This window comes from Felis catus, chromosome C2, assembly GCF_018350175.1.
Source record: "Felis catus isolate Fca126 chromosome C2, F.catus_Fca126_mat1.0, whole genome shotgun sequence".
NCBI classification, from domain to species: Eukaryota; Metazoa; Chordata; class Mammalia; order Carnivora; family Felidae; genus Felis; species Felis catus.
In genome coordinates this window covers 32,876,063-32,893,292 of record NC_058376.1, presented here as the reverse complement: position 1 = coordinate 32,893,292, position 17,230 = coordinate 32,876,063, and the positions used below count along the sequence as shown (strand labels likewise).

The 17,230-nt window shown below is 36.1% G+C and overlaps 1 protein-coding gene across 6 annotated transcripts in view; it reads left to right on the top strand.

Annotated features, from left to right (window-relative positions):
• ROBO1 (roundabout guidance receptor 1) overlaps nucleotides 1-17,230 on the top strand; it is a 1,129,831-nt gene that overhangs the window by 144,074 nt on the left and 968,527 nt on the right. For all 6 annotated transcript variants that reach the window (XM_019839543.3, XM_045036748.1, XM_045036754.1 and 3 more), the window contains exon 2: nucleotides 15,847-15,983. In XM_019839543.3, the coding sequence (XP_019695102.3) occupies nucleotides 15,896-15,983 (88 nt within the window). In that variant the 5' untranslated portion in view covers nucleotides 15,847-15,895. The remainder of the gene's footprint in view (nucleotides 1-15,846; nucleotides 15,984-17,230) is intronic.

The window sequence follows — 17,230 nt, the reverse complement described above, 5'->3', positions numbered from 1 at the left end:
CTCTCAAGATAAATAAAGATTAAAAAAAAAGAATAGCCACATGAACTTTATTAATAATAGTCAATAACATGGAAAAAAATCCAAATGCCCACCCAATAGGAAAAGGGATAAAATAATTGTATATTCATATAGTGAGATATTATTTAGTAATAAAAAAAGGCCAATCTACGACTACTGAAAATTATCCTGGTTGAATCCCACAGACACTATATTGTGAGACATAAATCGTATATTAGTACACATGATTTAGTTTATATGAAATTCAAAGCAAAGCTAATTGACTATAGAGAAGTCAAAATAGTGATTTCCTCAGATGAGGTAGGTGAGAATTGACTAGAAAGGAATATGAGGGAAACTTCTGAATATAGTAACCATTTTATGTCTTGATCAAAACTGTGGCTAAATGGATATATACATATGTAAATGTTTATCGATTTGTATACTTAAGGTCAGTGTACTTTATGCATTAAATATGGTTTACTCAAAAACATTAAAGAAACTAATTATTTTGGAGAATGTATAGATGAAAGCTATAACAATAGAAGTATAAGCTAGGAGGTAAAATTGTCACATCTAGAGAAGAGATGATGGTGATTTTTGCGAATATGGTGATTTTTGTGACCAGTAGATATATTGAAGATGGAGGGAAATTGAGTTTTGATAAATAATTTATAGGTAAAATCACTGGGATGGTTTGGATATGGAAAGTATGAAGGAAGTATGATGAAACTCAAGTTTCTGTGAATATATGGGTACATTCAATAGAAAATAGTGATGGCTGGGATGGGGAAAGTATAGCAAGAGGAAGATAGTTATCAAGAATCTAGCATGAGTACCTGGATGGATGAGCTGGGAAATACTGGAGAATAAATATATTTAGGCTAGAGATGGAGGCAGGAGGGATTTGATTAAGAGTTCAATTGTGAACATGTTAAATTTGAGGTGTCTCTGAGGCAGGCAAGTGAATATATCACATAATCATTTGGACACATTGGCTTGGACCTCATGATAGAGGCTTAGGCTGGAGAAATACCAGCACATAGAAAGTATTTATCAATGAGTTTTTCCAGAAAAGGGGCCTAGAAAAGAGCATCTAGAGCTCTCTCTCTCTAGTGACTTTAATATTTAAAAGTAAGAGAAAGAGGAGGAGGAAGGTCCCCCCCAAATTCCCTAAATTGTACTGGCCAGAGGACAGGAGAAAAATCAAGAATGTGTAGCAAAACAGAGGCCAAGAGAAGAGAGGGTTTCCAAAAGAACAAGAAGTAAATTGTGTTGAATATCTTTGGCAGGTCTTATTTAATATGAAGGAAAACATTGGCTACTTTAGTAAGAAAGATTTCAGGGCTATGATGGGAGCAGAAGTCAGACTGGAGGGATAAGAAAAGTGAAGGAGAATTAAGGCAATAGCCAACCCTAAAGGAATTTTACAGCGTAAGAGCCATGTCTGGGTAAGGCCATAACTGCAGTGGGTCAGGGAGTCAAGGAACAAATACTTTTCATTGTTGTTTTTTTGTTTCCTTCTGTATTGTGCTTGAAGTTGTGAGATACGAGAGCATGTTTGAATTTTGGTGGAAATAACTGACTTGAGAGGAAAAGATACAAAAGACACAGATGATATGATTGACTTGAATAAAACAAAACAAAATGGTTATTTTATTGGGGTGGAATTTTCTAGGACAGGACTATAAGTCAGCTAAGTCACATTATTTTTTCAGGTGTTATTTTACCAGGCAAAAGACAAACTATGTGGAAAGTAGTAACTTCTCTTTAGTACTGGGGATAGGCTAGCACCTAGAGCATAAATTTTAATCCTTGGTCTAATTATCAGGAAAGGATCATGGATTTGGATTTTAATTTTCCAAATTCTATTTAAGTATGTATCTACTTTGCAACAACAACAAAGTTGTCTTCATACCTTTTAGCTTAAATCATCTTGTGGATTCAAAAGCAACTAAAATAGAATCATAATTAACCAAACACCTACTTTTCCTATGATCCCGTAATTGCTAAAATTCACTATGTTACCTTTGGTTGCTTTGTAATATTTCATGTTGTTAAAGGCTCAAGAACCTTTTAAGTGCTTTAGTTTAATGTATAGATGCAGAGGCATGCAGTAATTGCCTTCAAATAATTATCTTATCCCAATTTTAACAGAAAAATGTATAATATATAATTTCCTTTTACTTCCTGTAGCTGTTTTTTTTTCCCCCTCTACCCTGATCAGGCTTCTGCCTCTGATCTCAAATTGACCTAAAATAGGAGTAACTAGAGGACAAGAAAGAAAGAAAGAAAGAAAGAAAGAAAGAAAGAAAGAAAGAAAGAAAGAAAGAAAGAGAAAGAAATCATGGCACAAAGACAGCACATGGAAGAATGTAAAAGTAATGAAAAAAATGCCTCTACCTAATAAATAATCATCATCTTACCTTTAAGATTAAATTTTTTTAATGTTTATTTATTTTAGAGAAAGAGGGAGAGAAAGCACAAATAGGGGAGGGCAAAGAATGAGGGAGACAGAATCAGAAGCAGGCTCCAGGCTCTGAGCGGTCAGCACAAAGTGGGATGTGGGGCTCGAACTCAGGAACCGCGAGATCATGAGCCGAGCTAAAGTTGGACGCTTAAGTGACTGAGCCACCCAGGTGCCCCTAAGATGAAAATAATTAAAGAACAACTTCTACGTAATGAAACCTACTAGGTGTAACTTGCTAAAACACAGTGGTCTTTTATGGTTCGTTGGATGAATCCCTTTTCTGACCATCCTTTGGTAATGGAGAGCATTGTTTATGTTTTGTGTTAATATGTTCCTCTTCTGACTTTACCCTGTTGTTTTACACAGGTAGCCAGTAGAATAGGAGCTATGTGAGGGAACTGGGGGAAGAGTTCAGTAAGTGCCAGTAATATCTTAATCTTTGACATGGGAAAGCATTTTGCTCGGTGCCTCCAATCATTTTAGTTGCCTCTCCAGGTTTCCACATTTAGGCATTCACTCTGGAAACATACCAAATTATTTATTTATTTAAAGAAAGGGAAAATCTGTACTTTTGAGCAATCTGATGTTTACCTCACCTCATATTCACCCTGTTGTTAAGGGAGGGATTCTCCCCATAGGGTTATGAGGCTGGTTGAAAACACAACATCCAACACTGGACAGGTGAGATCACCAGTTGTTTTCTACTCATATGCACTCACCGCCTCTGGGAAGAAGATACCGCATGCCGTGTAGGGTCTCATGGGAGTCGCACTCTGGAACAGAGTGGAATGACCCCAGAAGCTGTGGGAGGTAGGCTTTGTAGTATAAAGAGGATGGGGTTCCTCCTTCCCCTGGAAGGATGTGATTGGCTTGTTTAACTAAGTTTCATGGGCTGGCTGTGTAATGAAACCCTATACTCAGGGATAAACAAGAACTGTGCCTGGTCCCTTCTTAAAAACCTTAAGAAGGTTGTTTTGCTAGAGGATCTTACCCACTGGAGTGGAGTGGGATGGGAAATGAAGTCAGGCCACTTGAGACTATCCCAGTTTCACCAGATGTCAAGAGAGCACATAATATTGGATCTTAATTTTATGCCTTATACCACACATGACAACATAGGATAGCAAGTAAAGCCCGGGAATATGACAGGGAGTCAAACTCAGAAGTAGTCAAGAGCCCAGCTGAGTGTTCCTACATATACGTTTAAAAGTGAATAATAGTCATGAATTTATGGCTAATGGTTATGAAAAGAGTTGAACCAAATTCTAACCTCCAGAAATATTAAGATTTTTCTTGTGTCGTATTAGAAGCTAGCATCAATATAATTATACAAGGCTTGCCCAAAGAAAATAAACTTCCAACTACAGCTGTTTTTTTAAATTTTCAGTACATTGTTTTGAATGGGTTGTGGTGAAAAGTTATTTGTGTGGCTGTAATTGATTTTATGTTGAAATTTCTGCTCTTTTGTTAAAATGATAAATTATTTGTTTAGGATAGGATAGTTGGTAAGATTTCATTAGCCAAATAAATGAAATTAATTTATAATCCAACTGTATTTCCCTCCTGATACGTTGAATGGCCAGGTCTTTCTAGGTAGCCTGCACACCAGCCTAAGCTATATAGCTCTAAAATCACTTGGTTAGTAATTAGGTATTTATCTGATGCTTGCTGAAAAGGCAGGAGACAGTTATCTGACACAATTATCTTTGAAAATTGAATCCTCCATTTCTGGTCCTGCTGAGGACATTCACGGGAACACTGAATGCTTTAGAGCTAAATGCCTTTCAAAAACCCTTGCCTTCTAGAATGCGTGCAACACAATTGCCAGTCACAGAATTTTTCCCCATCTTTCATGCAAAGCCTTTTGTGGGTGAATCTTTTTGTTATATGTCTTTGTGCATGTTGACATATTAAAATTGGCTTTGACCTGCTCTTCTGCTACTTTATGAATGTCTTTCTTACTATAGCATTACTAATAGCCAGCTGAAATCTAATGCTTGCTCCTTTTATCCCTTCTCTGCCACTGTATCTTCATAAACTAACCCGACGCAAGTGAAGACAATTGCTCAGATTAACTGGGCTGTGTGTGCATTGGGGGTAATGATATTTCCAGAGCTATTTGCTCTTAAGCAATCTAAAAATTTGCAGCTCATTTAAGTATTAATGTGTAATCTACTCACAGCTTAGAAATTAATATCAAGGCTTAATATGAATAGTTGTAAAAAACAGAGTTATTTAGATACTTCAAAAGTCAAACCTGAAGTAATAGATTTTAATTTAAATGTCACATCCATTTAAAAATGATGCTGTGACTCATCTCCCAATAGAATTGAGCTAATTTTAGGTTTCCATACACATTCAAGGCAGTGGCTTTGAAATTAATTTGTTTAGAAAATAAAAACAAATAAGAAAAAGTGAGTATATTTTGCTCTTTTTCATATTGTTAAGTACAATGTTTCTATAAGCGTTTTGTCTTTATCCACCATGATTTTTTGCCTAATGTAATGGCAGACTTCATAGACATATGGACTTCATGAATATAATAGCTTTTGTGTATTTATTTCCTATTTCTCTGTAAGTACATTAGTTTAGATGCATATCATTGTCTTCATATTACTGTGTTCATTTATCCATCCATTAATTCAACAAATATTTAGTGTTTGCTAAATGGCAGACTTTGCCATGGTGCTAGAAATGTAGAATATTGTAACGGTGACCTATGCAGCCTCATGATCTCCAACTCGCTTGCTTCATGCCCAGGATTTACAGAGCTTTCTCCTAGAAACCACATTTGTTCAGTACATTCTTCCGCTTTTGTGTCTTGTTATGCACACAGCTCTTTACATTCTGGCCTTGTTCAATTTTTTCAACTTCCTCTCCGGTCACAGCCTCACACATATATGTCACCTGAAGTCTCACCAAATGAAATCATTTATTGTTCTTCAAACACACAGACTCTTTCTTCCATGCCTCTGCACAGTTGGTACTTTTATTTAGAATTCCGTTCGTCTCCAGTTTTAAATTCTTTTGGCTTGATCAACAACAACCATTCCTTCAAGATCCATTGAAGTGTTTACTTCCGTGATGAACATTTTCCAATTTGCCAGAACACTGATTGCTTCAATCTCATAGAATAGCACTCTAACTCTGTGACATAAATACCATCATATATGTTCCTTATTTGGGTGTGTTTCCCCTGCATACAATAAGCTCTTTCTGGGCAAAGACTCTGTGGTATTAATTTTTGAATCTTAGGATGGCACATAAGTGGGTTCTCCAAGAAATATTATTAAATAAATGAAATACAGGCCCTTGGGCATTGTCATTTTAATATGCTTTTCGGTATATTCTTTGTTTTGTCTTTAGAGAAAGTAATCTGATAATGCCATCATAGTCCTTTTTTAACCTTATTAGATATTTGTATTTACTGAAGCTTAATAGTAACACAGCTTGGGTTGTTTACCTTTAGCTTGCTGTATGGCTGGCTTTAATTGAAGTCTTGGTCGCTAAAGTGAAAAATGAGTCACCAGGCATTCCTTTTCAATTAGATTAAACAGAGAGAAGAGAATGATCACAGCGGCACTCTGAAAGCTGAGCATGTTCAGAAGATAACTAACCTCACCTGCTATACAATTGGTTTGTTGTTAATTCCAGGAACTGCCACCAGAACATGCTTAGCTAAATCAACTGTTCAGTTTCTCTTATTTTCTCTTATTCTTGCTCTTTTTCCCTTTCCCCCTCTCTACCTTGCTACCTGTCTCCCTGTCAACATAAGTGTCAACCTAGATCAGTTTCATATGTAACTTTTCTTTGAGTAAACCAATGCCCAGACAATTTCCTCCATTGTTGTTATCAGTGCTACAATAAATCTAACTTGTCGGAGGCAACACTTCTTTTCAGAGTACTGAGGCCACTGCTGTTTATTTCCATGTTACATTACTTGAAAGATATTTTCCAGAAAAATATGTCTGCAACTGGATTCACTTTCAGCTAGGATGACCAAACATCATGTGCCCCACTAATTTTCATCAGAATGATGAAATGAAAAATATGATTGAGGGTCAAGTGGGCATAGAATTCATCTGACAGAGCTTGTGTGAGCAGAGCATTTTGAAAATTGCTTTTGTTTGAAAATTGCTTTCTTTTTGTCTTCGTGTACATGAGTATACTTTTAAGGACTCATCTTTGTGAATCTGGACATTCATTTTGAAAAGAGTGCCTGATGTAGACAGCCTTCATTTTAGCTACAAAATTTTAAAAAAAGGAACGAAAATCGGGTATAATTGCTGGTATATTAAATCTTTACATACTGTGTCTTTACATGCAGAATTTCTTTATATTAAATTATGTTTTAAATTTATTTAGTCTTAATATGATTCCACTAGTATATCAGCGCAATCTTTTTATAAAAAAACAAGTCTGAAAATTAGGTTGCCTGAAGCAACCCTATAATTAAAGCAAAAGGAAGATAAAAATCTCCATTTTGCTGTCTTTACCTTTGCTGCTGTGTTAGCAATACTAATGAACTTCACTATGTTTAGGGTTAAAAATTGATTTGAACCTTTCTGCAGTTACTGCTGTACTTTTTTCCCTCCCTCTTCCCCCTGAGGATTTGTGAAGTTTAATTTGGCATTGATTCTTTAATGATTATGGTAGCTGTAGTAGAGAAACTGGTGTTTATCTTCATCATGCCCTGTAGATAGCACATTATGTTTATTTTTGTACATAACTGCATTTCCATCATTTAGATAAGATAGTCTAGCCAGTGGTTGACAACCATCTTACTGTCTTCATTGATTTTTATATTTTAATCTTGAAATGCGTGTATGAATTCTCACAAAGCACTGTATTAAAATATCGAATTCAAAAGTCAGGCTAACATTGCTTTAAACTGATGAAGGGCTGCCTTCAACATGCTGAAAGGAGGCCAAACATTAAGTAGAACTCCTAGTGATTGTTTGATACTTTATTTGGAGATGTCCATCAGTATTTTGAATTCTCTGTATATGGTGTCTTCAGAATTATCTAAGGCTTCAGATTCTTACTTTGTAGCAATAAAATAATTATTTGTTCTTTCTTTGTGGTGATTCTCCTAAAACTGTACCATAATAATATTCTTAGAACACCTCAAGGGAGGGTGAAGTTCATTTTACTGCTAGTTAATATTATTTCTTTTGATGTTTTTCTTTTAAGCAATATTATCATCAAATGCATCACTATGTGTTTAAACACCCTAATTAAATAAAATGTGTAAAACAATCAGGCATTCATGGGGTGCCTGGGTGGCTCAATGAAGCATTGGACTCTTGATTTCAGCTCACGATTTCAACAGGATTCCTGCTCTGTCTCTCCTCTCTCTCTCTCTCTCTTTCCAGACAAACATTAAAGAAACAGAAGTTCAAACATTTTAGAGGTCATTAGGAATATAGCAGATCCATTACATTATGGCAAAATGCTTACTGTCCTAGTCTAGTAGAGCTGCTATAACAAAATACCTTAGACTAGGTGGCTTGTAAACTACAGAAATTTATTTCTCATAGTTCCGGAGTTGGGAAGCTCAAGACCAAGTCCCTGGCAGATCTGGTATATGGTGAGGGCCAATTCCTGGTTCCTAGAAGGCTCTGTGACTGGGCTCTTTCAAAAGGAAATGACTCTTATTACTGAGGACTCCACTGTCATGACCCAATCACCTTCCAAAGGACCTGCTCCTAAAATCGTCACATTGGGAATATGATGATTAAGTTTCAACATAAGAATTTTAAGCAGACAGAAACATTGTCTATGGCACTTTTTTTCTTTTCTTTTTAACTTGGTATAGGTTGAAGAGTAAGAATTCAAAAGGATGTATGTCTTCAGTTTACTTTACTTCTATTAATTCATGGTAACATATCTGTCTACATGGTACTAAATAGATGGACTATATTAAGTAAATTGACTAAGTAAAAAAGTTAGTGTCTTTGTGTCCTGACTTGCTAAGGTATTTCAGAATGTTTTAGATACAGATAAAAGTCTCAAATCATCTCATTCTTTATATATAGCCTGAGGTGTATCACTGTGCCCTGAATTTAAAATGATGTGTTTCCTGGAAATATAATGAGAATTAATCAGTCTTTGTGAACTAAATGGAGGCAAAATTGGATATGGGGTCCATAATTCATCAACATAAAGCTGAAGTGTGAATTGTAATATAGCTCTGTCTACATAACCAGGAGATGCAAAAAATTAGGTAACAAACAACTGAAAATCTTGCTAATTCCCTTAGTTCTGTTCTTCCTGATTAACTCTCTATCCAGTTTTCCAAGTATACCTTTATCTTTCCTTTATTCTTGTATTTTCCAATCATGTATTCTATTCTCAGTATTTATTTCGAACTCATTTTCCAAAGTGTCTTTGTTTTTAGTTTCTTTCTTCTTTTTCCCTTACAAAATTCACATATATAAATGAAATAATAAAGCTAATAATGACACTTTAAATCTAGGATGTTAATAATTTGGGGTTTAGGATAATGTAAACATTTTGACTAAATGTATAATATCTACATTCTTTTATGAGGGGAGGGTTCCCTAAGTAAAGCCAAAGCTATTATAAATGAATTAATTATAAGGCAAGTGCATCTGTGTGTGTGTGTTTAAATGTTTTAATCTATTTAGCCCTAAATGCGTGCTTTAAGTACTCTGCTTTTATATGTGTATGATATTTTCAAATAATGTACTTTTTATAAGAGATGTGACATTACCCTAACTTAACAAGAATTTGTCCAGTTTGACTTGTCTGGCACAGGGCTCTCCATATATTAACTGTGCAAAAATATTTATAGCTCTCTCACCACACCTAATTTTGTATTCTTAATTTTTTTAAAAAGAGTTAATGTTTATTTAATATTTTTGAGAGAGAGAGAGAGAAAAAAAAACCACACAAGCGGGGAGGGGCAAAGAGAGAGGGAGACACAGATTTGGAAGCAGGCTCCAGGCTCTGAGCCATCAGCACAGACCCAGATGCGGGGCTCGAACTCATGATATGTGAGATCATGGCCTGAGCCAAAGTCAGGACACTTAACCAACGGAGACACCCAGGTGCCCCGGATGCTGCTGCTGCTTCTTTCTTCTTTCTTCTTTCTTCTTTCTTCTTTCTTCTTTCTTCTTTCTTCTTTCTTCTTTCTTCTTCTTCTTTTTTTTTTAAGTTCCAAAATTTTCCAAAGACTGTTTTGAGTAGAGACCTTTACTTTCTCATGATTGATTTTCCTTTAAATTCTCTAAGGGGATACACTATTTGAGTAGACCAAACTTCAGTTAATCCAATTGGTAAAGAGGAAGAGTATCTCCTTACTGTGTGTGGATTGTCCACTGATTTATCTATTATATGTAAAATCCAAAAGGAGCCTGGCCTTTCCAGGCCACTGATCTCACAAGGGCAGCCCGTTTTGGGACACAGCTATTACTCACTAGCCACTGTTGTTTCTTTTTTCTAAGACCAGTGCAGAGGAAACAATAGTCGTTGGTTTTTTTGTGTTGTGGAACGTTTCCAGCTGTTCTAACGTTTGGCTCACTGGATGAGAGATAATCAGTTTAAACATAACCTGAATACAATGAAAAGGCTGAGAAGGACAAGACTTCAAAAAATATTTTGCTTTCTCAGACCACTCTTTGTTTTCAACTGAAAAGGAAACAACAAGAGAGTAGAGTAACTTAACAAATTTTGGTTAGTAACAAGGAAAGCTTTGGAGAGAGGGAGAGCTACCGATGCTAAAGAGTTTCAGAAGAAACTGAAATAGAGTCCTCGTGATACACGGATAAGGTTTGGAAATGTTTGTGTTCTCCTCAGTAATCCAAAATGCATGCCGAAAGAAGTGTTTTGGACTTTGTTGGACCATACATTTACCTAAATCGATTTCTTACGGCACTTTTCTACTTCCTGAAAAATTTAATTACTAATCAGTAGAACAAATTTTTCCCCAAATACATATTTTTAAAACTCTCTTTAGGGGCGCCTGGGTGGCGCAGTCGGTTAAGCGTCCGGCTTCAGCCAGGTCACGATCTCGCGGTCCGTGGGTTCGAGCCCCGCGTCGGGCTCTGGGCTGATGGCTCAGAGCCTGGAGCCTGTTTCCGATTCTGTGTCTCCCTCTCTCTCTGCCCCTCCCCCGTTCATGCTCTGTCTCTCTCTGTCCCCCCAAAAATAAATAAACGTTGAAAAAAAATTAAAAAAAAAACTCTCTTTAAGGCAGTTTTCCTCTGAATAGCAGGGAATAGATCAGCCTGTTATCACATTTATTTTTGTTTGAAAGTGTGCATTAGCAACATGTATACATGCACAACATGTGCACATAAAATATTAGCTCTTAACACCAAAGCCCCTGTGGAGACTGTCTAATATCTTCATTGAGGTGGAAGATACATAGCTCTATATGTTTGTTAAATTTAAATTTACACTGTGCATTAGTTCATTTTATCAAATATAAATTTAACTTAATCAAGTTCATTAAAATAAATCAAAACCCCTAGTGTCTTGCAAGTTAAGCCTAAAACGGACACTATTCAAATGTGAAACAACCTGTAAATACAAACCTAAGATTGTTCCCATCATCACCCTGGAGGAACCTCACTGGATGCTATTTGAAGTTGGGGGTCATGATGATGATATTAGAAGATGAAACAGACCCTTTGTTTTTTGAAACGGATGCTTTTATAAGCCCTCCACGTATATTATTTTGCCCAGTGATGTAGCTATTATTATTATTATTATTATTATTATTATTATTTATTCACGTTTTATATTGGAGTAATATGAGGCTAAGTGAGCTTGAATTTTTTTGCCCAAAGTCAAACAACATCTGAGCGGCAGAGGTGAGATTCACACTCAAGAATTTGGTATTACCACCTATGCTTCTAAAACAGTGCACTGTGTTACTTTCGTAGATTTATCGTTCCCAACAAAATTCTATTTTAAAGCATAATATTACACTAAATAATTCTGTATTCTCACATTCAGACTAATATTTCACAAAAGTAAAGGGCTATTGCAGCTTTGGAACTCTTTTTTCATACGATGTTAGTGTTTTTAATTCAAAACCATATGAATATGCATTCTTAGCACTTTGATAATAGGCACTGTATGAATACATCTGTGGAGAAAAATGTTCATATTTTCATAGGGGGTTGTGTTTGTGGTTGCTGAGTTCACTATATTGTAATACCCAGAGAGCATCTAAATGCAGTTATATCACATTCTTCACTAAAATCAATTGTCCTATTATTAATATATCAAAAGGTGAGATTTTAAATAAGGGGTGAGTGTATTTGCTGTTTAGCTTATAATTTACCCTGGGGTACTTTCATTTTCAGACAGGACTCTTGAAGGTCAAAATTTCAAGGGGCGCCTGGGTGGCGCAGTCGGTTAAGCGTCCGACTTCAGCCAGGTCACGATCTCACGGTCTGTGAGTTCAAGCCCCCCGTCGGGCTCTGGGCTGATGGCTCAGAGCCTGGGGCCTGTTTCCGATTCTGTGTCTCCCTCTCTCTCTGCCCCTCACCCGTTCATGCTCTGTCTCTCTCTGTCCCAAAAATAAATAAACGTTGAAAAAAAAATTAAAAAAAAAAAAAGAAAAAAAATTTCAAGCGATTACGATGTGTGTACATAGCAAATTATGCAGTTGCCCGTTCTGATTTGTGAGTTCTACCTTAAAATCATGCTATAGTACTAGTTACTTAACATGTAAATTCACAGAATTGTCCTTAGATAATAAAATTTGGTTTTATGAATATTTATACTAAAATATTCTAGAAATTTGAACTAGTATCTGCCTACTGACATGACTGGTAGGAGTTCAACCAATTATAATAAATATTTATATTTCCAGCTTTATTTTCTTATGATTATTGCATTGATTTTTAAAGAATTCATCTGTTTGATGTGGGCCTTTATTTGATTGATGGCTATTGGCAGCTAATAACTTATATGTAATTATTAATGAAATTGTTAGAATGTAACCAACCACAGATATGGAAATCTCAATTTCAATAAATACACTTTTTTTTTACGTTTATTTATTTTTGAGACAGAGAGAGACAGAGCATGAACAGGGGAGGGGCAGAGAGAGAGGGAGACACAGAATCTGAAACAAGCTCCAGGCTCTGAGCTGTCAGCACAGAGCCCGACGCAGGGCTTGAACCCACGGACCGTGAGATCATGACCTGAGCCGAAGTCGGACGCTCAACCGACCAAGCCACCCAGGTGCCCCAATAAATACACTTTAAAATATCATTTATCTAGGAACACCTGAGTGGCTCAATCGGTTAAGCGTCTGACTTCAGTTCAGGTCATGATCTTGTGGTCCATGAGTTCAAGCCCCACATCAGGCTCTGTGCTGACAGCTCAGAGCCTGGAGCCGGCTTCAGATTCTGTGTCTCCCTCTCTCTCTCTCTCTGCCCCTTCCCCACTCTCTTTCTCAAAAATAAACATTAAAAAAATTAAAATAAAATAAAATATCATTTATCTAATGTAATCATTCTAAAATTTCATATAATAAGCAAGTCATAAATAGTCTCTAGTTTCATACATGCTTTTATGTACATCAAAAGCTAAGGCAAAACTACTTATGTACATTGAAGAATCTGAAGTAGGGTTTATCTTAAAACAGGGCCTCTGATGTCTAGTGCACTTAATAGTCAAATCTTAGAGTGAAGAGGAATATGAGAACATCCTTAGGCAAGCAGAATTCAAGATGATAGGATAACTATTCTATCAAAACCCAGTCGAGCAGAAATTACTAGGATGCAGTGTATTTATACATTTTCTCTGGAAGAACTAATCATCTATATAACACCGAGAAATGTGACTATAAGCGAAAACACCAATGGATAACTCTGAAAAGGAGCCTCAGGACAAACTAGCAACTGCATAGTGTGGATTGCCTAGTGGAACTGTTAATCTAGGTTTGTGATTATCTGAAATCTAATCTACTTTTGACTCTCATTTGACACTTAAAACAGATAATGCATGGAACATAATGTGGGTATATGATGCCATTTATGAGTAGTATACCAGGAAGAGGAGAGTTCCAGAGGCATTAGCTCTGAGACAAAGTGGATGGATAGCAATATGAATCTTCAGCAGACAAGAGTAATTTCTTTGCAGGCAAGGTTCTAGCTCAGACAGGAGTTGCTCGCAGAATTCTTAAGAGAAGAAATAATCCTCAAATATCTTAAGTGAGGTCAGATGATTGTAGGTGTCTGGCAGAAGGATTGGAGGGCTCTGCTAAAGGAAAAGTGGGCAATTAACTATACAGTGATAAGTAATAAAGTAAGGACAGCCCAGCTCAGATACACAAATTGATAATAGCTTTGTGTGGATAAACCTACAGAATCAAGCAGGTTATCCTTTTATTCAGGTTGGCACTCAGTGTCACAAAATGAGTTATAGAGCTTTATTTTTCTTTGGGGACAAATTACATTTTATATTGTGGTAGATTTATTTATGTAGTTTTGGCTAAGTGAATGAATGTTTTTCTATGTCCTACTTCCTAAATCTAATCGTTAAGTCTTGCAAAGTATTCTTGTGTAATGTCACCGGACTCCCCACCCCAACACCAGCCATTCGATTTATTTCCTTTCCCAATGTCCTTTGTGAACATTTATTATGCGTTTTTGAACAATTATTATGGCCTCTGTGTTAATTTTCTTCGTAATTACTTTTTTCCTTCACATTTCTACCAGAGTTATCTGCTCAGTAATTTGGATATCATCAAACTCCACAGTGATTCCTCATTACCTGTCTTTATCTTTTCAGTTTTCTATCGTGCTATATTCTGGGAAACTCTATCATCCATCCAAACAACTACCCTTACAATTTACCCTGAATATATCAGTGTATTATTGGAATATTGGAATACACACACACACACACACACACACACACACACACACACACACTTCCTTTGAATATTTGTCTGTTTTGTTCTCTCAATATGAATGGTACTTCCTTTTCTACTTATCAAATTTTGTCTCATATCTTAAATGCCATTTCTTTAGTAGAAGTTTGGTCAGGTCTCCCAAGCAAGACTGATCAGTCTTCCACCTGAATTCCTTTAGTTTTATTCTGCCATCTGTTAAAGTCATCCTCTGTAAGGCACTATCTTCTATTTCGTGGCTGATACAGAGTATCTTGTTCAGAATTGAGTATCTACAAAGGATTTTTTAAAATACTTTTTTATGTTTATTTATTTTTGAGAGAGAGAGAGAGCAAGTGGAGGAAGGGCAGAGGAAGAGGGAGAGAGTGAATCCCAAGCAGGTCTCATGCTGTCAGCGTACAGCCTGATGTTGGGCTTGAACTCACGAGCCCTGAGATGTGACCTGAGCCGAGATCAAGAGTCAGATCACTTAACTGACTGAGCCACCCAGGCACCCCTACAAAGGCTGTTTTTTTTTAATGTGCTTATAAATCGATATGTTTAAAATGGCCCTAAATTGTTTATATACCTGAATAAAGAGAGAATATTCAATTTTGTTTTCTGCTGTACCTTCAAAGTAGCATCGTGACTGGCTCATTATGAGCTGTCTCTAAATATTTGCTTAGTGAGTGAATAACCATTGAGTTTAACTAGACCTGACGAGAATGTTCCAACCAAATTAAGAAATAAAATCATTTATCTGGCATGGGCTAAAGGGTAGAGAAAACCAAGGACTTATTTGCTATTTATATCTGATTGATGGGGCGCCTGGGTGGCGCAGGTGGCGCAGTCGGTTAAGCGTCTGATTTCAGCCAGGTCACGATCTCTCGGTCAGTGAGTTCCAGCCTCGTGTCAGGCTCTGGGCTGATGGCTCAGAGCCTGGAGTCTGTTTCCGATTCTGTGTCTCCCTCTCTCTCTGCCCCTCGCCCGTTCATGCTCTGTCTCTCTCTGTCTCAAAAATAAAACGTTGAAAAAAAGAAAAAAAATTTATATCTGATTGAAAACGGCTTTTCAAAATTAATAAATACTATATTTGTTTGAAATGTATATCCTAAAATATACTCAGTGTAAGTTGTATTTGTTTTAACTATTTATATATTTTATAATTTAAAATGATATTTCAATTGCATTTGAACTATAATTTTTTCAGAAAAAATATTTTTAAAAATTTTTGATGTTTATTTATTTTTGAGAGAGAGCAAGCACCCGTGAATGGGGGATGGAAGAGAGAGAAGGGGACAGAGGATTTGAAGCTGGCTTTGTGTTGACAGCAGAGAGCCCATGTGGGGCTCGAACTCATGAACCATGAGATAGATCATGACCTGAGCCAAAGTCGGACACTTAACTGACTGAGCTACCCAGATACCCCCAGAAAATATTTTTAATATCATCTTTATTTCAATATAGCTAACCATTAAAAATACTTTTTTTTTTCTCCCAGATAAAACATACCCGTCACTGGCTGGGTGTAATGCAAGGAAGGGGCAAAGATGAAATGGAAACATGTTCCTTTTTTGGTCATAATATCACTCCTCAGCTTGACAGAAGATCACCTGTTCCTGGCACAGCTTATTCCAGGTAAGTGCCATGCATTTATTTTATCAAACCATGACCAATGTACTTTCTGTGCTTTAAATTTGTTTTTCATTGTGTGTCTTATAAATCAAATTTGTTCATTTGCTTTCAAATTTTTAAGTCTGTGTGAATGGTTTCTTAAGTATGTGTGCTGATATGTTTCGGGGATCAAATATTCTTGAATACAGAGCACTTTATTAGTTGCCGAGAGAAAGTGAGAAAATTGACAAATATTCCCTGTTACTGAAACATGTAAAGAGTTATTACATTAGCTTAGGGAATTAGAATGGTGGAAGAACAATTACAGTAGGGAAGAAATGTGTAGCACAAAGAGAAAAGCAGTTACAGTGCATTTTAGTAACATAGAAAAGGACCATAAAAAAAAGTGACGTATTTAAAACTGACATGTTAATTAATAGGCCCAACAATGTCAGAATAAAAATGCGACACGCTGCCATGTTGCTGCCATAGTTACTGTTGTTTTTGGTGAAGTTAGAAACTGGTTTCCTTGAACTCATACTTTCATTAATGCTGCCTGAATAATATTGCTGTAAAAAGCTTTACTTAAACTCTCTTACGGGAAATTAAGTCAACCTAATGTTATGGTAGAGGAAAATAGAAAAATATATTGATACACTGATCAAAATACAACGTCAACTTTCCTCTTAGACAAAACTATAGGGACAAATAGGAGTTAATTTGGATAGATTTAACAGAGCATCATAATTTAGACAAGTTCTTCACAAAAGAATGGTGTATAGTGTTTCATTAGATTAAACCTTGAAGCTTGATTTTTATTTGTTTTATTGTTGTATTTATTTTAATATTCAGCAACTATAGGTAATTTATCATGTGTGCCCACACTCAAATCAGGATTCTCAAATAATCCAGGGGCTTGACTTTTTTTTCCTTGCTGGGTTAAGATTAATACTTTGACCTGACACATAAGGGAGTTGTGTATAAACCACTGAAACATTTCCATAGGGTGAAAGTATACAGAAAATTTAGTCTGTTGTAGCCAAGTGCATTTAGCTACTTGCACTGAATTAGATTAATACACTACTGAAATTACTGAAAGTTTTTTATTTTTAACCCATTTCTACATTCCCTTCTCTTGCCAGTACTCTATTGAGTATTGATTAAAATTAGTGAATGAACCAAATATCAAAAATGGGCAATATGAAAAAGTGTTGTGCATTTTTAAAGTATATGAAAAATGCAAATTAAGTACAAAATAACTCATTGTTTTC